The 23,390-nt window shown below is 36.4% G+C and overlaps 1 protein-coding gene across 2 annotated transcripts in view; it reads right to left on the bottom strand.

The window, feature by feature from the left end:
- The window catches only part of FCHO2 (FCH and mu domain containing endocytic adaptor 2), a 126,118-nt gene that overhangs the window by 68,103 nt on the left and 34,625 nt on the right, over window positions 1–23,390 (bottom strand). For both annotated transcript variants that reach the window (XM_059878778.1, NM_001098119.2), the window contains 5 exons: window positions 19,737–19,878; window positions 19,494–19,646; window positions 13,807–13,911; window positions 6,353–6,451; window positions 5,664–5,760 (listed from right to left, as the gene is read on the bottom strand). In XM_059878778.1, coding sequence (XP_059734761.1) covers window positions 5,664–5,760; window positions 6,353–6,451; window positions 13,807–13,911; window positions 19,494–19,646; window positions 19,737–19,878 — 596 coding nt within the window. The remainder of the gene's footprint in view (window positions 1–5,663; window positions 5,761–6,352; window positions 6,452–13,806; window positions 13,912–19,493; window positions 19,647–19,736; window positions 19,879–23,390) is intronic.

Below are 23,390 nucleotides of genomic sequence, written 5' to 3' on the forward strand. Positions count from 1 at the left end.
GTCAGGCTCTAGGTGAGTGATCACACCATTGTGATTATCTGGGTCGTGAAGATCTTTTTTGAATAGTTCTTTTGTGTATTCTTGCCACCTCTTCTTAATATCTTCTGCTTCTATTAGGTCCATACCATTTCTATCCTTTATTGAGCCCATCTTTGCATGAAATGTTCCCTTGGTATCTCCAATTTTCTTGAAGAGATCTCTAGTCTTTCCCATTCTATTGTTTTCCTCTATTTCTTTGCACTGATCCCTGAGGAAGGCATTCTTATCTCTCCTTGCTATTTTTTGGAATTCTGCATTTAAATGGGTATATCTTTCCTTTTCTCCTTTCCTTTCATCCTAAAGGAAATCAGTCCTGAACATTCATTAGAAGGACTGATGTTGAAGCTGAAACTCCAATACTTTGGCCACCTGATGTGAAGAACTGGCTCACTGGAAAAGACCCTGATGCTGGGAAAGACTGAAGGTGGGAAGAGAAGGGGACGACAGAGGATGAGATGGTTGGATGACATCACTGAATCAATGGACATGAATTTGAGTAAACTCCGGGAGTTGGTGATGGACAGAGAGGCCTGGTGTGCTGCAGTCCATGGGGTAGCAAAGAGTCGGATACGACTGAGCGACTGAACTGAATGGAATATATATTTACTAAATATAGATTATTATATATGTATATTTATGTTATATATAAAATAGTCTCAATGAATAGTGAGAAAATTTAATGCTCTCAAAGTGTGATTTACACAGGAAAATTGGAGACATAGAGCTAGAGGTTACATCTTTCAACAGATAACTGACTACAGAAAAAAATACTCATTTTTCAGTGTAAGACAAATAGTTTAACTTTCAGTTTATGCAAAGTTTCTAAAGAAGTCAGCCTCTTGCTTTCTTTTAAAATTGTGTCCCATTGGACTAAAACCAGTTCACAGAAGAACTCATCCACCAGAGGGAGCCCTTACAAAAGAGAAAAAAACGTTACCAGCAGTGTGCGTCTGTGTTTGTGTGTATGAGGGACGTGTGTGTGTGTGTGTGTGTGTGAGAGAGAGAGAGAGAGAGAGAGAGAGAGAGAATGAATGTGTGTGTGAGAGAGAGAAAGAGAGAGAGAGACAGAGAGTGCTTGTGTGTGTGTGTGTTTTGACTCTGCAACCCCCTGGACCACAGTTTGCCAAGCTCCTCTGTCCATGGGATTTCCTAAGCAAGAATACTGCAGTGGGTTGCCATTTTCTACTTGAGGGGATCTTCCCAACCCAGGAATCAAACCCTCATCTCCTGCACTGCAGGCAGATTCTTTACTGCTGAGCTCCCAGGGAAGCCCTAGTATACACAATTGAAGGAAGTGTATTTCTTACAAAACAAAATTCTTTAAATCCAGTAATTTCTTACAATCACATGTATTATTTTCTGAGACACACAAAATTTCTATTACTGAAATGAGCTCCCTCTAGTGCCCACAGATAGTGCAAAATGTATGAAAGAGGCGTAACTTGTTGCCCACAGCAAGTCAACTAGAGAAGTAGTATTCAACCTTTCCATTCCACCCCAACTCACGCCTTTTCTTTCCCCTAAATTAGTTCTAGGATCATTTATCTTGAAAATCAGTCACCTATATACATGATGTCAACAGTCATCCTAAAACTGTCACCTAATTCTGGGTTAAGTAATTCTAGGAAAGCCCATGTCATCACCAATCTTGGCCTCCCTCTTACCAGTTAGTCACAGAAATTTGCTCCATGTCTTTGTATATCTTGAGGCAAATACATTTAAATTTATAAATAAGCAATATCCCATAGTACCTATCTATTAATCGAGTATGTATTAATTTGGGGAAAATAACACTAAGTACTCAATAAATGTTACATTATCTCAGGTGAACCTCACAAAACCCCACAAGGTAGGTACTATTATTATCCTCACTTTATAGATGAAGACTTTGAGGCTTACATCTCACTAGTAGTAAAGTAGAGATCACAAACTACAGGGTTAAGTACTGTGCTATACCACAGATAAGCAAGTAACTGAACTTAATGAGGTAACTGTAGATTTACACAGTTTTATAAAAAAGGAATGACCGAGCGACTTCACTTTCACTTTTCACTTTCATGTCTTGGAGAAGGAAATGGCACCCCACTCCAGTACTTTTGCCTGGAAAATCCCGTGGACGGAGGAGCCTGGTGGGCTGCAGTCCATGGGGTCGCTAGAGTCGGACACGACTGAGTGACTTCACTTTCACTTTTCACTTCCATGCATTGGAGAAGGAAATGGCAACCCACTCCAGTGTTCTTGCCTGGAGAATCCCAGGGATGGGGGAGCCTGATGGGCTTCTGTCTATGGGGTCGCACAGAGTCAGATACAACTGAAGTGACTTAGCTGCAGCATAAAAAAGGAAAAAGGAAAGAAATACAACAAGATTCCCTGTACACTTGGCCCAGTTTCCTGAAATAACATTTTGCAAAACTACAAAATAGTGTCACAAAAAGGATACTGATAATGATACAATCTACCAGCCTCACTCAGTTCTAAGGCATTTTCAGTCAGCCAATACACATTTGCTTTTATTCTATCAATATTTCTAAATGATCTATATAAAAATTCTTTGTTTTTACCTCTCATAACTCGTCTTCAGTTCAGTTCAGTCACTCAGTCGTGTCCGACTCTTTGCGACCCCATGGACTGCAGCACGCCAGGCCTCTCTCTCCATCACCAACTCCCGGAGTTTACTCAAACTCATGTCCATCCAGTTGGTGATGCCATCCAATCATCCAATCTTTACAATAAATTTTAGGGTTTCACACTACTCTATAGTTATATATCTCAGCATTCTCATTCTTTCTACATATGTAAACTTAAGCAGTTCAATTCTCATTCCTCCAAAGCATGGGCCTTGAGGTCAAGGATTCTGAAATTTAATCCCAGTATTCTGCCATGTACTTAGTTTGGGCAAATAACTTAACCTCTCAATATTTCCATCATCTGTAAAATGGGAATAAAAGTACCTACTTCAAAGAGTTCCTGAAGACCAAGCTTTGCCTGCAAAGCAGTTGACACAGTACCTGGTACAAATAAGTATTCACTAAACTTTTAGCCATAACTATTTACTATTTCTTTACCAAGACTTTTTTAACAGCATTCCATCCATTCCAGTATCTTCAACCATTTCAACCTCTTTAACATCCTAACCTTACCATATATGTCCATCTGTTCATTCACTGAGCAAAAATGTACTATTTACACATAATGAAGATAAACAGATGAATCAAATACAGAACCTTTCTTCACAAAAGCACAATTACTAAAATCTAAGTTAGACAACAACGATGGTGCAGGCAAATGAGAGGATATAGCATTTTCTAGAGTACACGTGAACATAACTAAGGTACCAAGGGCACAAAGGGAGTATGAATAGGAAACAGCAAGCAGTTCAGGTTGGCTGCAGTGGAGGATGACAGAAAAGAAGTAATGGAAAGTAACACTAAAGACTGGGCAAGGGCAGATCCTGAAAGGCTTTGAATCTAAGTCCAGAATCTAAAGTTCATTCTCTCTATAAAGGAGAAATGCAGAGTGCATCATGAGAAAAGCTAGGCTGGATGAAGCACAAGCTGGAATCAAGATTGCCAGCAAAAATACCAATAACCCCATATATGCAGATGATACCACCCTTATGGCAGAAAGTGAAGAAGAACTAAAGAGCCTCTTCATGAAAATGAAAGAAGAGAGTGAAAAAGTTGGCTTAAAACTCAACATTCAGAAAACTAAGATCATGGCATCCGGTCCCATCACTTCATGGGAAATAGATGGGGAAACAGTGGAAACAGTGGCAGACTTTATTTTGGGGGGGACTCCAAAATCACTGCAGATGGTGACTGCAGCCATGAAATTAAAAGACACTTACTCCTTGGAAGGAAAGTTATGATCAACATAGACAGCATATTAAAAAGCAGAGACATTAATTTGCTAACAAAGGTTTGTCTAGTCAAGGCTATGGTTTTTCCAGTAGTCATGAACGGATGTGAGAGTTGGACAGTAAAGAAAGCTGAGCACCGAAGAACTGATGCTTTTGAACTGTGGTGTTGGGAGAAGACTCTTGAGAGTCCCTTGGACTGCAAGGAGATCCAACCAGTCCATTCTGAAGGAGATCAGCCCTGAGTGTTCACTGGAAGGACTGATGCTGAAGCTGAAACTCCATTACTTTGGGCACCTGATATGGAGAACTGACTCATTGGAAAAGACCCTGATGCTGGGAAAGAGTGAAGATGGAGAAGGGGAGAAGGGGGATGACAGAGGATGAGATGGTTGGATGGCATCATCAACTCAACGGACATGAGTTTGGGTAAACTCCAGGAGTTGGTGATAGACAGGGAGGCCTGATGTGCTGCAGTCCATGGGGTCGCAGAGAGACGGACACGACTGAGCGACTGAACTGATAATGAAAAGACAGCGATTTATGAGTAAGGCAGTTATTAAGTTCATAATTATACAGCCAAAGCATTAATATGCTATACAATATAAGATAGACTAGAGAAATCTTTACTGTGCCTGTATTTAGAAACCTCCTGCTGCATTCAATGATATAAGGAGGAAAGCCTGAAGGGAAAAATATTGAAGAAACTGAATCAATACAATGTAAAACTTAACAAAATGTGGGAAAAAGGAAGTGAAGATGATTTAGGTTTTAAACTTAGTATTGTGAACTAAAGAAAAATGGCTCAGACTTCTCAAATCACTTATTCATTTTCCTGAATTCTAAACTAGATTTTAACTTCAGTCCACTGAGAACTGAATACTTTTTACCTGTGGAATGAAAACAAGTATCTTGAAAGAATATGGAATAAATGATTTTAAAAATCTAGAAGACTGTAAGTATAATAAATAGATTCAAGAAATCTATTAAATAGAAGACTGTAAGTATGCTGAGTAGGTAAGAGAATGCTGCTTATGATATCTGATATAAAATGTATATTAAAAGTGAGATTAAGGAAACCTATAGTCATCTCTTCATAAAATAGGAAAGAGGACTCCTATACTCACTCGATAAAAACATTGAATACATATATGAATGAGGAAAGAAAATTTAAATTCTTACTAAATTTTAAGAAAGGTTCTCCACTGTCTTCAATGCTCTGAGGGCTCAATATTCTCTTCCACTCTTTGTCTTATAAAATGGCCTTCTGTTGCTAACTACACTTATGAAAATATAAACTTTAATATATTCATTTAGTAAAGTATGATAACCACTTTAGTAAGTAAGTGTTAGTTGCTCAATCGTGTCTGACTCTTTGCGACCCCATGGACTACAGCCTGCCAGACTCCTCTGTCCATGGAATTCTCCAGGCAAGAATACTGCAGTGGGTTGCCATTCCCTTCTCCAGGGCATCTTCCTGACCCAGGGATCAAATCCATGTCTGTTGCATTGCAGACAGATTCTGTACTGTGTGAGCCACCAGGGAAGCCCATGATAACCATTTTAGGTAGTACTTAATTATTAATACTGAAGGTCAAAACAAAAACCTAATGTACCATCTGACACAAAGTAAATGACATCTGAGGTTTCACACAGATTTTTAGGTATCTCCCAAGCTCCATTTTGCAATTTTGGAATTTAAAGGCAAACACACTTGTTACTGAATGGGAAATATGAATATGCCTCTTTGCAGAGTCTGTCATCTTACCAGGTCTTTCCTTCCCAGTGCCTTTTGACTCAGCAAATTTTTGTATCAAGCTTTCAACTGTAGTATTGGCCATGTTATTTATAAATTCTTCATGGACCTGTTAAAATGAAATAAAGATAAGTTTTTTTCATTTTCCATAAATATTCTTACTGTATTTCAGACAAAATTTTCACAAAACAATTAAAATAGAAGTCAGTGCAGTGACATGTTTATATCTGAGTGTTTTAGAGACATCAGTCTTATAAGAAATAAAACTCATAAAGCAATGAAAATAGTATTAGAATTTTAGTAACAAAGACTTCATCTTTCTCTGTTATATTTCAATGCACCCTAAATATCATCATTAAACCACTTTTATATTTTTGGAAAATTTCTAAGTATAAATTCTATAACTTACTAAAGTTGCTATTCTAAATTTTAAAATAAAACTTTAAAAAGAAATATTCAAAAATTGTTAACAGCAGACTTTTAATGTAAAGAGACTGAGCAAAGTTAATTTTTAAAATTAAATTATCATCCTTGATAGGATTATAAACTCCAGGTTATTTCATATTTAATACATGTAAATATATAGTCTTTATATAGTCTTCATCTGAAATAATTCAGTACCACGCAATGAATTTGGATTTTTAAAGTCATAAGAGAACATGAAATTCTCATGAATCAGTTTACTAAAAGTGAAAACTTACCTGGCCTATTTGCAGATGAATTTCCTTAATAGCATTTGACAAGGATCCTATAATTTCTTTTATGTGAATGAGGTGAGTTTGTTCAATATCCTGAAATTTCTGGGGAGCAAATATATAAAAAAAAAAATTACACACACACAGATATATTCTGAAATTAAAACAAATTTTTCGAAGTCATCTTAATACAGCTAACCAAATTTAACAAGTTACCATTATTATATAAAATTTAACAATGCTTTAAAAAGCAGAGATGTTGCTTTGCCAATGAAGTCCATCTAGTCAAAGCTTTGGTTTTTCCAATAGTCATAAATGGATGTGAGAGTTGGACAGTAAAGAAAGCTGAGTGCCGAAGAATTGATGCTTTTGAACTATGGTGTTGGAGAAGACTCTTTTTTTTTTTTTTTTTTTTAAACATACACTCTTGAGAGTCCCTTGGACTGCAAGGATCCAACCAGTCCATCCTAAAGGAAATCAGTCCTAAATATTCATCAGAAGGACTGATGTTGAAGTTGGTGTCCAATACTTTGGCCACCTGTTGGGAAGAACTGACTCATTTGAAAAGACCCTGATACTGGGAATGATTGAAGGCAGGAGGAGAAAGGGACGACAGAGGATGAGATGGTTGGATGGCTCAATGGACATGAGCTTGAGTAAGCTCCAGGAATCTGTGTTGGACAAGGAGGCCTGGCGTACTGCAGTCCATGGGGTCACAAAGAGTTGGACACAACTCAGCGACTGAACTGAACTATGCTTCTAGACAAATGAGTCTAGTTAACATACTGAAATATAACATAAGAAAAAGTTAACTTTTTGTTGTGCCATTTCACAGGCAAATATGAATTTTTTCAGTATTAGAAGATACCACAAATTAAAATTTATAATCAGGGTCAGAAAATTAGGAGGAGACCCAGAAGAGAATAGTGTCAAAAAACCAAAAGGAGAAGTATTTAAAAAAACTGAAAAACAACTAGCTGGCAGAGCTAAAACTACAGTTTACTTCTTAAGACTTTACAATCTAGCCCAGCGACTTTCAAAATGTCTAATTCTTAAAATGTTAATATGTACTCTCCAAAAGAGGTAATCTATGGTTTAAGAAATCTGTGAAAACGTGTGTGTATACTCTATCTCAGCAGTTCTCAACTGAAGGCAGGGATGATTCAGATGACCTGGGGAATGTTTTCAAATTACAAAACACACAGATCCCCCAGCACTATTCAGGAAATGGGCTAGAAAGAGGTAAGAATATTGCTGGGAAAAAAATTCCACGTTATTGTGGTCTTTACTTCCCGGGAAGAAAACCAGTGCTATACTTCACTTCGTAAGAAATATATTAAAAACGGAAGTAAAGATATATTAAAGTAAAAATATATTAAAAACTGAGAAATACTAAAGTAACAAAGCTTATTTTACTCTGCTTAACCCTGTGTCTTCCAAATTTAACCATACAACCCTTCTCTTCCTCTCTGAGTATCTATTAATATCTCACAATAATTTTCTTCAAAACAGGATTTGGGAAATGCTGAACTAGTCATTTTCAAATAAAAAAAGAAAAAATACATCTGTCATTTCCACTGCCAAACCTGACTACCCTCTTTCTTGGCAAATTATATCAGGTCTAAGGAGCAGGCCTAGATGTTTGCTATTTTTCCCTAGTTTATCAAATTAAATTCCCTCACCCCATATTAAATGTTCAGTTTCCTTCAGCATGCATCAGAAATCTCTAAGCCAAATAATCATATCCGTATTTGTATAAAGGGTATGAACTTCAAAAAAAATCAATAATGGTGAAATTACAGTTTTGGCAGTAATGTAACAACAGTCCAAAAACTTACCAATTTTATTCGTGAGGAATGACAGAGTTAAAATACAGAACTTGTTTTGGCTAATTCCGACCAAGTCCAATAAGAATACCAAAACTGCAAGATCCTGAATTATTCTTAAGAACTGAGGAACAGTCAGCCAGAACATGATTCTACTTTATCTTTCTATTATAAGAATTCACCCTTAGCTTAATATTTGGCAATTTGATGAACAAGATGTTTTCCCACAGAAAGGTAGTCTCAAATCCAGGAAAAGACTGGTCAAATGGCCACTAATTTCATATGGATGATTCCTAATACCAAGAAAACTATGCACCTTCTTTCTCTTTTGAAACACCAAACCTAAGTCAGATCCTTAATAAGTGAGAAATATCTTGAAGCGTGAAGACAAACAGAACCCAAAAGCATGATTTAGCTGCAATTTTGAAATTATGCTTTATTTCTGGTGGGAAGATATTGCTAAATATCACAATTCCTCAAAATCAGTGACTATTAAATAAATTAAGTTATTTAGCAAAGGAATATAGTATCAAGTGTTTGAATATAAATGAATAAACTTTCCTGAACAGATTTTTCTTCCTTGCATTCAAATTCACTGGGCTCATATTATTGTTACATTAGCGTTTTTAAAAAGTACAATTTTGTCAGCCACTACAGATGAACAAAAATTGGGTTCAAAATTGGGAAAGGAATATGACAAGGCTATATATTGTCACCCTGCCTGAGTACATCATGTGAAATACTGGGCTGGACGAATCACAAGCTGGAATCAAGACTGCCAGGAGAAACATCAAAAACCTCAGATATGCAGATGGATGATAGCACTCTAATGGCAGAAAGTGAAAAACTAAAGAGCCCTTGATGAGGGAGAAAGAGCAGAGTTAAAAAGCTGGCTTTGAACTCAACATTCAAAAACCTAGGATCGTGGCATCCAGTCCCATCACTTCATGGCAAATACATGAGGAAAAAGTGGAAACAGTGACAGATTTTCTTTTCTTGGGCTCCAAAATCACTGTGGATGGTGACTGCAGCCATGAAGTTTAACAACGCTTGCTCCTTGGAAGAAAAGCAGAGTACTGGAATGGGTTGCCGTTGCCTTCTCCAAACAAATCTAGAGAGCATATTAAAAAGCAAAGACATTACTTTGCCAACAAAAGTCTGTATAGTCAAAGCTATGGTTTCTCCAGTAGTCATGTATGTATGTGAGAGTTGGATCATAAAGAAGGCTGAGCGCCAAAGAATTGATGTTTTTGAACTGTGGTGTTGGAGAAGACGAGAGAGTCCCTTGGACAGCAAGGAGATCAAACCAGTCAATCCTAAAGGAAATCAACCCTGAACATTCACTGGAAGGACTGATGCTGAAGCTGAAGCTCCAATATTTTGGCTGATGCTGATGTGAAGAGCCAACTCACTGGAAAAGACCCTGATGCTGAGAATATTGAAGGCAGCAGGAGAAGGGGACAATAAATGATGAGATGGTTGGATGGCATCACCGACTCAATGGACATGAGTTTGAGCAAACCCCAGGAGATAGTAAAGGACAGGGAAGCCTGGCGTGCTGCATGGGGTCCACGGGGTCACAAAGGGTCAGATATGACTTAGCAACTGAACACCACCACTACAGATAGATAGATAGATAGATAGATAGAGAGATATAAAAGCACTCTAATACTAAACTTAATCTGAGGGTGTTAATTAAACAAATCTCAAATTCTTTGTACTAGCCATGTTACTGTTCAAAGTAAACAAAATCTCCCTACTGTTTCAAGTTAAACTGATAGTGGTGAAAAGCATAAGCATAGTCACAATTTTAGTCATGCTTATTCTTAACTCAGGGTTTCCCAGGTGGCTCAGTGGTAAAAAAACAAACAAACAAAAAAAACCCACCTGCCAGTGCAGGAGCCACAGAAGATGCAGGTTCAATCCCTGGATGGGGAAGATCCCCGGAGGAGGAAATGGCAACCCATCCCAGTATTCTTGCCTGGAAAATCCCACGGACAGAGAAACCTGGCTGACTACAGTCCAAGGGGTTGCAAAGGAGTCAGACATGACCGAGTGACTGAGCACACATTCTCAAGTGAAAAAATTTACATCACAAGTACTCCAAGTAAAGTCTAAGTTCTTTCACCCAAGGACTCAATTTCTTCTCACTCTGGTGTGGTCCTGCCACCAAAATCTCATTACTGCTAGACTGACAGACCCCTTTCCCATTAGGATTAGGTCAGCCTGCTTGGCCTGGAACAAAAACCAAAGCAGCAAAAGAATTCTTTCCCCTTCTAAGTAACCCGAAATAAAGCCTACTACCTATTAAGAAACAAGAGTTAACCTGTTCTATGGTTGTGTGTACATGCTAGAGAGAGAGAGAAAGAGTGAACACGAGAGAAAACATACACGTATTAGCACCGCATACCATCACCTTTATTTAAAAGCAGCGTGGCTAAACATCTGCTCAAACAAATTAATTATTCCATCTTGGGATTGGCAAGATAAACAATTAAAATGCCAATCTGAAAAAAAAAAATGTAATGAAGCAGAAAGAGAGAAGGGAAAAATAAGTGCTGAGATTCTACATAAGGTAACACATACAAACGAAAACACTGACTTGAACAAATTCTAACTTCTCTTTTTTCAAATTAAATAACTGAAGGCAAGATTTTCACTGATAGAAACTAATCTTTCCGATAGAAAATAAATCAATAACTGCCTTATACATGAGTGTTCCTAATGATTTAAAAGATAAAACAGAACTTGCTGGAGTCCACAACCACCACAGTTGCTACAGAAATTGTAACTTTCTATCTCACTGGAGTTGGAGCCTCATTTAACACAACTAAACCCTTCCTGAAACATTATCACTTCTGAGCTGCCAGGACATGACACTTTCCAGTTTTCTTCCTTCTCTGGCTTCTCCTACTTGGGTTTCAGCATCTCTTCCTCTTCCAAACTGACAATGATGAACCTCTCAGAGTTTGGCTTAATTCCCCACTCTCTATCCAAAGATCATGTCATTATGGTTTTGTATACTGCCAAGCCCCTATATTATAAAGGCCTAATTCTTTATTCAAAATTTTCGGGACCAAGTGTTTGGGAATTTAAATATTTTGGATTTTTTTTAAATAAAGGTAACGTGTTATCATATATGTCATTATACTACCAGTAGGATCTGCAGTGGCATCTGTTTATCAAACACTAAAGGAAAACATTTATATTCAGCCTAAGTAGGATAAAGAGACTATATATAGCCTCACATCAGATCAAATCAAGTTCTGCTGCCAAATGAATTCTAGAAAAAAAAAGGGGGGGGGGAGTTCAGAGAATTCAGAATTGTCAATAAGGGACTGTGAACATTATGTCCAGTCCAGATTACTTAGAGCCTCCAAAACAGCCATGTTTTCTTGCTTTCTCCACTTAAGTATATAGGGATTAATCCCCGATGGTTCAGTGGATAAAGAATCAGCCTACAATGCAGGAGATCCCCTTCCGACCCCTCAAACTAACAGCTCTTCATCTAGACTTTGCTATTCATCTCTGTCAAACCTGGAAGAGACCTGGAACTCCTTCAGAATTCTCCCACCCACCCTAACCCTGCCACATCCAAATGTATTCACTTCTCTCATTCTCCAAGGCCACCACACTGACTCTTATCCTTCTCACTGGACTACAATACTACCTTCCAAATTGGACTATGATTCTCCTTTGGCCTCACTATAATCCATTCTTTATGAAACTGTCAAAATTAGCTTTAAAAATGCAGATCATATCATGTCGTATCCCTGCATACAGCTCCTTCAGTGCCTTCCAACTGCTCTTAGAAGAAAACCTAAGCCCTCACTAGAGCCTGGTCCTTGACTATTTCTTTAATCTCATTTCTAACCACCATCTCTCCTGTTTTAGTAAGCACTTTTACTTTCTAGAATGTGGAGCTCTTTTATACACCTAGGCCTTCATAGCCATGGTCCCCAGTGCCTGGAACACACATACCCTAGACTGTCTTGTACCGATTCTTCAAGGCTCAATTTTAAATGTTAGTTCTCCAAAAAGGCCTTTCCTAACTCCCTAATCCAAATTAAGTGAAGGCCACTCAGTCATGTCCGACTCTTTTGACCTCACAGGCTATACAGTCCATGAAATTCTCCAGGCCAGAATACTGGAACGGGAAGTCTACCCTTTCTCCAGCGGATCTTCCTGACCCAGGAATCAAACCAGGGTCTCCTGCATTGCAGGTATTTTCTTTTTTTTTTTTTCCATGGTCTCTCAGTCACATTCCTCTTCATCTCCCTTGCAGGTATTTTCTATACCAGCTGAGCTACCCGGGAAGTCTCTAGTCCAAATTAGGTCATCTCTATAATTCTATCTCATGATCTCATGGAAGCCTGTTCTTTTCCTTTGTGACATTTATAATAATCTGTAACTTTATAATTAAGCATATATTTACTGTCTCCCTCCTCTATACTGTATACTCCACATAAAGCAGAGAATTTATTTACATACATACTGTATACATCTAGCATCTAGCAGTGCCTGCAACATGGTAAGATGAGTACATTATGCCTACACACAAGCACGCAAACCCTTTGTTTCTGGGACGTGACTCATTTAGCACTCCAAGCAGGATGACGCCCTAGAATCCAGAAAGGCAGATTCATAAAGTCCTTCTTCACACCTACAGAGTGCCTACCATGAGCTAGGAACTGTTTTAAATGCAGAGGAGATAGCAGCACACAAATCAGTCTCGGCTCTCACAGAACTTACTCAATGGTGGAAGACAGACAGTAAAAAATATGGGCAGCAAAGCTAGTGTGCTTCACCACATTTCTAGTCCTCTCAGACACGATGACTAAGAATGCTCTAAAAAGAGGTTTCTCTACCAGTCTCAGTGCCAGAGTGAAGAGCTGACTCATCATGGACAAGTAGCATGCACTTGCTATTGTAATCCACTGAGATCTGTGGGGATTCTCTGTCATCACAGCATCCCCATCCTATCCTGTCTGAAACAGTAAATAAAATTCATGGTGTTAGATGATGACAGCTGTTAAGGAAAAAAACAAACCGAGAGAACAAGACCTGAGGGTAGAAGCTCTGGACATGACTCATAAAAGGCACCCACCTTAAATCTAGCCCGTAATTAAGGCCTTAAGAATACCAAACTGAATATACTTTATCCCAAGTTAATGGGAGACAGACTTTTTAAAATCTTATATTTTCCCTTACTAAAATGGAGAGCAGGGATTCTTGATTGCTTTATTTATTAACTACTACATCCTCAGCACTGAGTGATTTCCAGTTTTCTACTTAAGTATAAGTCAATTTTAAAACCCATACATAATCTTCATCATCTACCAGTGTCCTCATTTTCTCCAATACTCTTAGAACATTCTCTTCTAGTTGATCTGAATAATCCCTTATGATATTATAACTACTGACTGACCATAATTTTCAATCTCCAAAACAAGAGGTGTATTTTTAAAACAGCATTATTAAAATATTGAGACTGTGTATTTTAACAGTTTCTATATAAAAAAATCTTATGACAGAAAAAATTATATCAGAAATATATTTAATATAACTTACTGTAATTTATAAACAATAAATACAAATATCCTATTTTAGATTTAAAGCCTTAAAAGTACCAACCTGAGCTGTTTCTGTCATTTTCTGTTCAAAATCTGCTTTTGCTAATGCATATTTTTCCACATAGAGTTTGTAAGTATCTGTAGCTTTCTTAGATTTAACAGCTGCCTGTAACAAAACAAAAACATTCAGAATTACACAAAATCACTTTACTTTCCTTAAAAAAAAAAAAGTTCATTTTAAGAGATGAGGCCTATGCTGAGTTCAAGATGACATAAACTAACTTTAACACCTTTTTTCAAGTCTTTCTTATTAGTGTTTTTGTTATGGTCATACAATGATGTAGAAATTAAATCCTAATTCTCTTGTCCAATGGAATGTGCTTTTAAAAGTTAAAATACTTTCATTTATAACCCAGAGGAAGATTACACAATCACATTATAACAGTACAATGTTACTGAAAATTCAGCAATCAAGAATGTGACAATACCAGCAGAATATGCTATGAGTCTTCTTCCTTTCTCCCACAACAGATACTCCATTTAAGGTCTGATCAGTGACTATAAAGCTAGCACAAAAGTTGAAAAAAAAAAAAATTCAATTTTCCTTGATGTTGCTTAATATTTTTTACACTTCAGAAAGTCAGTAATTTGTTTTAATCATTGTCTATTTTTCAAGATTTCTATTTTTTAATTGCTACTGTATTATAATAGTTTTAACTTTTATCAAAGTTACTTATTCAACACAAACTTAACAATACATTAAATATTAGGCACCAAGGAACAGGAAGATAAATTATGTAGGACTCTTTTCCTCAGGGAGTTCATAAAAGAAGCATAACCTATACAAAAAAGGCTAGAAATTGGTGGAAAGTAACCAGTAGATTGGGGCAGACATGTGGCTATCAAGAATTTAATTATTCTCAAAAGACTGCTCAATTTGAATACAGGAAGTCTGAAGGGAAGGGGTGTTGAAGTAAATAAGAGTTTAAAGAAGATCAAAAAATAGGAGAGAAGCATAGCACTTCAAGATAAAAGATCTCCACTTTCTTGGTGTGATAAAAGGTAGTCTGCTATGAGTGAAGAAGAGAAGGCTGTGGTTGGAAACTTCAGAATAAAGTTTCAAACCATGGTTATGGAGGATGCAACTGGTAATAATTACAGGAGTAAAAGTACTACAAAGAGCCACCGAGGGCTAAGCTGCAAAACCTGGAATTTGTACACAGACAATCAGAACCATAGGCAATTATTTCCAGCTACGTTCAGGAGTCTAAAAATAAGTATTAGAAACTAATCTATTAAGTATTCGAAACACAAAGTTGGGTTTACCTGGAAGTTGGGAATGGCAAGAGATGCATACAGTTCTAGACCCTAAAAAAGTTAACTCTGCACTGTCTTGAAAATTTTACTGCATATATTATGTTAAACATATATGCTCTATCCTTGCTGGCCTTTATAAACAAAGAATATAGGACACCACTTTATCTTGCAGTGTATTAAAACCATATCTTGTATCAAAACTGAATGCGGTTTCCATTCATGGTCTGGCAATGAAGATCCCACGCGCCAGGGAACAACCAAGTCCGATGCTCTAGGGCCCGTGCACAACTACTGAGCCTGCGGGCTGCAGCTACAGAGCCCACGCGCTGCAACAGGAGTCCCCGCGTGACGCAATGAAGAGCCGCGCGCCACAACTAAGACTCAATGCAGCCAAATAAAATAAATAAGTAAACAGGAAACTGGGTCAGAAGAAACTAAGCTTTAAAAGCAATAGCTACATTTCTTCTCATAATTAAAAGACAGGTTCTAATAGATTACCTAGTGATAATGAAAGAAATCCTGTATTTTATCATTTCCTTAGCATTATAAATAAATTTATTGATATACTACTGGAAATAATTCTGTTTAAGGGTCTATATAATTTTCCCAGTAACATCTTATGAATCAAATATATACATAAAAAATAAGTACTTTGTCATAGTCCACAAATATGAGTAACTTCTAAATGGTGCTTTATAAAAGGGTTTGTAAATGAAGATGAGAAGCATACTATGTCATAATATCCAGTAAGTATGTTTTCAAGTTCACACACACAAAAAATAGTTCAAAGATCTATGTTTAAAAAAAAAAATCTACATTCATGGTAATAAAGAGCTTATTACAGGCCAAAATATTTACTTAAGCTTGGATTTAACTACATATGAATCAGAGACACACTAACACCTCAAGTATCACAAGCAACAATATCACCTCTTGAGCAGAACAATTAGAAAAAAGCACTGCTTTCTCTTCTTTTTGCTGATTCAGAAGATTTAAATTATACTCTTTTCAGTAGTTATGCTTAATGTTATACTTGACTACTACTAATTCTAAGTGAAGTCGCTCAGTCGTGTCCGACTCTTTGCGACCCCATGGACTGTAGCCTACCAGGCTCCTCTGTCCATGGGATTTTCCAGGCAATAGTACTGGAGTGGATTGCCATTTCCTTCTCCAGGGGATCTTCCCAACCCAGGGATCGAACCCAGGTCTCCCGCATTGTAGACAGACGCTTTACTGTCTGAGCCACCAGGGAAGTCTAATATACCATTAATTGTAAAACACACCATTATTTTGTATACCACTCAAACAGGAAAACACTGTCGATTAAACCATGAAATTATGCTTTCTTATCACTTAAAATTTTTATTTTAGACTTATTGTAAGAGCTCTTTTAGACTTACTTGGAGGTAGATTTTTATTCTTGTGTGATAAAAATAAAAAAGACAGCAAAATAAACTGTTTGAGATACTCCTAAATTTTTCTTCACATTCAGAGTCTGACTCTTCTCAGTTACTTCCAAGTCAGGGGCTGCTAAGGTCTGTTTTTCCCCCTACATATTATCATCTTCAAAGTCACCAAAAATATTATTGACAGAGAATATCTTAAAAATGCTGCATCACCATCTTCAGATTTTCTTCCAAACAGTGGTGTTTACATTTTCTTGATTTTACCAGGTCTCAACAAAAGGTTTTCAAATAACAATCAGAACCATTCCTCCCTCGATGGTCTTAACGTGGTCTGTCACCTGAAACACCAGTGCTGCAGCTGTCCAGTCAAGCCACCAGATATACAACCAAGCTCACAGAGCCAGTGAGACCGCACGGCAGATGCCACCTGCCCACAGTGATTATACCACCACCACCATGTGAAGATGCATTCTAATTTCAGAGATGTGAGGGAAAAGATATACCTGGTAGCTTTTAACATTCTCTTTTTTTTTCTGGTGTCTCAGTCTGAATTATCTTTAACCTGCTTAATACCGAGAATGTATTTATGATCTAATTCTTGAATTTAATTCTTAAAAAATTCTGATCTGTTAACTCTTCAAATATTACCTGTCTACCATCCTCTCCAATTTTTTTCTTCTAAAATCCACAGCAGACCATGGTGACCTTTACTCTCTGCATATGTCACTGGTAAATTCCCGAATTCAGTCTTTCACTATATCAACTCTAAAGTTTATCTTCTCTAATGCTTTTTTAAAATTGAAGTAACTATATATTTCATTGCCAAGTTTTCTAGTTAGCTGTTTTCCCATCTACTAGTTGTTTCATCTGTCTTTCTTAATTTCTTTTATATAAGTGTTACGTTCATTTGCAACTCTGAACATCCTCAACATATATGAATGTTTCTGATCATGTTTAATAAATCTAAATTTTATTTGAACTGAATTCTTCTTCTAGCTGTTAAATTTGTTGCCATCTGTCTTAACAAAGGTCTCCCTTGCTTTCCCAAAGTTTGTCTTATGCCACTTTGCTTTTACTAATGAATTACATTAGCACCTGTCTTCACAAACTGGAAAAAAATCCAGGGAGGATTTTCACTTTTACAAAAAAAAAAAAAAGTGAAAAGAAAAACAGTACTGAGTGTTTGCTTTGCAGGAGCCAATATGAAGGGAGCACACACCCTGAGACCAGTGAGAGTGATCCAAGCTCCTTTCCAGGATCTACACTTAGCATCTCGGCATTGGTCTCCACAGATCTGAACTGCTTCTGTAAGCATCTGTGCTTTAACTCAATTTCCTTCATATGTTCATTAGCAAGATGTGTTCTAAGGCAACTGCTTCTCTGCCATTTTGGTTCATGTAAGTTTTCATGTGAAAAATCCACTGTTGTATAGCAGGGGAAAGCTATATGAGATTTCTTAAGGTGTACTCTAAAAGTGTGGTTGTTTGCTTGTTTCAAGTGTGAGGTTTCTTTTTTTTCCCCTCTCTTCTCCCTGTCCCTCCATCGGTGGACAACTCTATAGAATACAAGGTAAACATCACCTCCTAGAACTGTGTTGTATTTAATCATTTATGCTCACCCGTCCCCATCTAGCAGTTTCAGGTTATCTCCTGCCAGCCCTCCAAGGTTCCAATTTACTACCAGTCTTACAAAGGCAGCTTTTAATTACATCCCTGGAAGAATATTGAGGATATGATCAAAATTGTCATAATCAGGGCAAATCCGTGGCCTGATTGCCACTCAGAACTGTGTCCGTTAAGCCCCAGCTTCCAATAATGCTTTAGCCCTTCAGCAGCACGTCTTTTTTTTTTTTTTTTTGCTATTTATAGCTTCTCCAAGTGAGTGGGGTTCCTTGTGGCTTCACCTCAAGTGGGCAGTATTTAGTCCCCTATAGCATACAAGAGCTAAATTCCACCGCCTAACTTAGGACTTTGGGTCCAACAAGCCTGCATAATCAATCCTGACACATGCCTTTGAGTTTCTGTTCCATTTCTAGTTCATTAAGAAGAATAATATTGTTCTTCTGCTGCTGCTAAGTCATTTCAGTCGTGTCCGACTCTGTGCGACCCCATGGACTGCAGCCCACCAGGCTCCTCCATCCATGGGATTCTCCAGGCAAGAGTACTGGAGTGGGGTGCCATTGCCTTTTATTTTGCTTTACTTTCTCTTTTTATATTTTATTCTTAACTGCTGTGTCTGAAATGCTGTGTTTGAAAATCATGAATTTGCTGTGCCTCATTTTTTACCCCCTCCCAATTTTTATTTATTGCACAACACTAAAGGAAACATAATACCCCAATTCCATTGACTGTTTTGATTTTTCCAGATTTCTAGTTTTTGCTCATGTATATACAAGTTTATAATTATTATAATTCCAAGATAGTTCCATTTTTTTTAACTGGATATTTCAAATAATCTACAAAGCTTTCAAAATTATCACTCTCTATGACTGATTCCTAAATGATAATATACCACATCAAACAAGTGGATGGTTAAACTGTTTTGAAAGGGAGAAAAAAAAAAAATCTACTTTCAATCAAGATGAGAGTCAGGGAAAGCGTTGTGGTTTACCACAATGCTAGATACATGGGCTCAAAGTCAGCAATAAATCACCCACAACATATATTTATAGCTTACCTTCAAGTATCTATTGCCTTGCTAAATATACCAAAGTCTAGCTTAAAAATTTTTTTTACCTTATTATTAAATCTTATACCAAGGACTATCTCATCAATTATCTTATACAAATAGCCTACAAATGTGTCACTGATATAAAGCAATCATCCTTTTTCATGTATTTGCTAAACTACTTACCATACACAACGTATTTTGCAAACCTACTTCTGTTTCACTTAGGGAAATCATTAACATGCGCAGTGACTTTCATCGTTAGCATGAGATCATTCTTGAGTGTTTAAAGATTAAATGCAGTCTTGTATTTGAAAACGCTTTGAAAACACAGAGGTATTATTTTTATTACAATTACCTTTTCTATTTCTCTCTGTGTAGCTCCTTCCTTTTTCAAACGTTCCTGTTCTACACACTTGGTGTTATAATTTTCCTTGGATTTCTGGAGGGCCTGAGTTATGCTCTGAATGGCTTGAACAGCTTCCAGAGTTCCTGCAACTTCTTCTTTAGTCTGTTAGGTATGAAATGATTCATCAAAATAACAGAACTACAAAGTATTCAATATCTGACCAACCAAACCAATGATTAACAAAACTGATACCTTTTTATGTGACTTTACTTGTTCTTCTCCATACTTCTGAACTTCCTTTATTAATTCTTGTAATTTTCTAACAAGATCCAAGTGACAATTTGCTAATTTCTCTGTAGATGTTTTGAATACATCCCACACTGGTGCAAATGTTCTAAAGTGAAGAAAACATGGGAATAATTTACTAAAAGGAAAAAAAAAGTTTAAGCTCCAAAATAGAACCTAATAGAACCAAAATAGGAAATAATGAGCAAAAGATGAGATGAAATTAAATCACAAATGAAATGACTGAAAGACTGATCTTGATTTTTTAGGCCTTGGTTAATTATTTAAAATATTTTTATACCTCAGATACACAGAAATGACTTAATTCATATCACAGGTCTGGCCATGACCCTCTCTTAACTATAAAATGTCATTTTCTGAGTTGATTTGGTTATTTATATTTCTATCAGAAGACTTTCTAATCACTGTCTGTTTAAAACTAATCTATTATCAAATCTCAATTTTAGACCCTGCAGTGCTCCATTTAAAAAGTTTCACTGAAAATAAAAGCTCCTGGAAATTCCCTGGCAATTCAGTGGTTAGGACTCCACACTTCCAGTGCAGAGGGCACAGGTTGAACCCCTGGTCAAGGAACTAAGATCCCGTAAGCCATGCCATGCAGTGTGGCCAAATAAAAAAATACAATTAAAAAGTAAAAACTCTTCTGAATTTCAACATGCAAAAGTTAAATCTGCACATGATTTTCTAAATGTCTTCATCATTAAAGTTTATTTAAGAATTATTTTAGAACTGTCTTCTGAAACTTTGTTTCAGATTTTACCATGTACTTCAACAAACACTAGACGGTCCCCTTCCTACTACACTTGGTACAGAACGTATGACACTTTTCTATCACTTTTTCTCAACATTGAGAATTCAATATTTTTAGCAGGTTCAAGTACTTCCAAGAATGACTATATTATAATATCTTGGATAATACTTAGGATGCCAAAGGTCAGTTTAATTTGGTCAGTAGAGAATGATATAAGAGTAATTTTATCCTATGCTTTCCTCAGGTACTTTGTCAGATATTTTCAACAGCACTTGCCTTGCTCTATGATAAAACAAAAACAAAGAGTAGCAATGATCACTAAGGCAAGAAGGTAGAGAAAGAAATCACTCATCCTAATATGTACTCTTTACCGGTTGCTGTGTTTCTTAGCCTGCAAGAAAGCTGACTGACAATCATTTTAAGCAGTAACAATAATGTTCAAAGAGGATAAATACTTAAATAGGACTGTTCTGATTAGATCTTACCTCCCACTTTAGAATCTAATCAGCACTAAAACTGGCAAGTAAATTAGATGGAAAATTTCAAGAGAAAAAAGGACACCTGAAAAGTATGCACTCACAACAGCACCATAAATACATGTGTATCACTTCAAGTAAACCTGATACCTGACAGTCTGGATTTCACAAAACAGACCAGAGTGTCCCTTCACTTTAACAAAGGAGGTTTAGCATAAGATTTCTTTAAATAAGGTTTCTTTAAGGAATTACAACTATTCCATTTTATAAAGGTTGATACACACAACTTTTTTCTGGCCAAGTAATACACAGTAACATACAATAAGCACTAAGAAATGAAGCTAATGAATCCAAAATATGTTTAAATGAAATTAAATTCAGAAAGATAAAATTCAATTTCAGTAATATTTAAAATCTTTATAATCTTAAGTAACAACACTAACAGAAAAAATGAAATAACATCTATTATTCATGAAAGGCATACATTTCAAAGACAGAACTGACAACTTTAATAGGAAAGTTACTGACAACTTTATTAGGAAACACATGTTTTTTTCTACCTCCCACCTGGTAACAAAAATAAGGTAGAATTTCCTAGATTAAAACTATGCCTCATGTTCAGTGAACTAAGACAAATATCATACAATATTACTCATGTGTGGAACCTAAAAAAAAGGACGGCATAAATGAACTTATTTACAAAACAGAAGTAGTCACAGATGTGGAAAACAAACTTATGGTGACCAGGAAAAGGGGGAGGAGGGATAAATTGTGAGACAGGGAGTGACAGATACAAACCACTATGTATAAAATACACCTAACAATAACCTACTGTGTATCACAGGGAAGTCTACCCAATACTCTGTTAATGGCCTACATGGGAAAAGAATCTTCAAAAAACAAACAAAAAACAGAAGTAGAGTCACAGATGCAGAAAACAAACAAACTTATGGTTACCAAGGGGCAGGGGAGGATAAACTGGGAGACTACTATATATAAAATAGATAACTGACAAGCACCTACGCTATATGCAAAGCACAGGAACTCTACTCAGTACTCTATAATGACCTATATGGGAAAAGAAATTTTAAAAAGACTGGGTGTGTGTGTTGCTGTACAACTGAAATTAACACAACACTGTAAATCAACTATATTCCAATAAAAATTGTTTTAAAATATTATTTCTAAAATATCAATCATACTGGAAACCTAAAAGAGTGAGCGTATGAAAGAAAATAATTTGTTATATATATGTTAAAAAAAAAAAGCCAGTTCGTTAAAGCCAGTTTCTATTATTGCAGTTATTCTGTGGCCCTTCTACTCTAGTCAATAAAGAAGAAATTATGTTTAGAAGAGGCAAAGTCTACATGGAGGAGTTAAAAAGAGGAGGATGCAAAAAAAGTGAGGAGAGAGAGGGAAAAAGAAGAAGAATGAAGTTGCATGGAAGGAACCAATAACTGCAGAACAACTGGGAGGAAAAAACACACAGCCATCAGCTACCAGTCTCCACTCTCCTCTGGGTGAAAACAGAACTGCAGAAGATCCTCTTGGCTGCGGCTGTTAGCACTTACATAAAGGACAGTGTCACCACCCTGAGGATGAACTAAGAGCCCTAACCCCCTTTATCTGGGCTACAAACTAGGAAGACTTCTGTTTAAACTCATCCAATTACACTAGACAATACTTTCAAAAAATAGTCATTCTTAACCAGCTTTTTAGATCATAAGAACCATATGTGAATCTGATAACCAGTATACACCCCTTCATCAGAAGTATGGATTAACACCTACACAAAATCTTATATAAAATTTCAGAAGAATCATAGATTCATCAGAATCCCAGATGAAGAGGAATCTTTTACTGAGTATCACTGTAAAAATCTTTACACTAAGTAAATATAAGACTATTTTAACATCTTAGTTAAAATATATCTCCCCCAATTTTATATAAGTCAGACTAAGTATTCCTTCCAGACTTGTTATTATTCAAATTATACAATTACTCTTTCCAGAGTGGTTATGGCTATAAGTATACCTCATTCAAAATATATTCTTATTAATAATATTCATTTTTCAAAGAAAACATTTCTTGAGCCCATATTTTTAAAAGGAAAATTTAAAGGTAGTCTATAAAATCCTAACTGACATTTCTAATGCATTTCAATCATTTTAATAAAATTTATATTAAGTGGGTTTTTAAAGACCACTGTTCAACAGAATGTAAATGAACTTATAGAAAACCAGAATAATGTGCATAACACATAACATTTATAATCCCAAAATTATACTACTGAAAGACTATGTAGTTTTAAAGGGGGAAAAGTAAGTTTCATTTTGCATTAACTGATTCAACAAATTCAACTGTATTTTCTAT

Source organism: Bos taurus, chromosome 20 (assembly GCF_002263795.3).
Source record: "Bos taurus isolate L1 Dominette 01449 registration number 42190680 breed Hereford chromosome 20, ARS-UCD2.0, whole genome shotgun sequence".
Taxonomy (NCBI): domain Eukaryota; kingdom Metazoa; phylum Chordata; class Mammalia; order Artiodactyla; family Bovidae; genus Bos; species Bos taurus.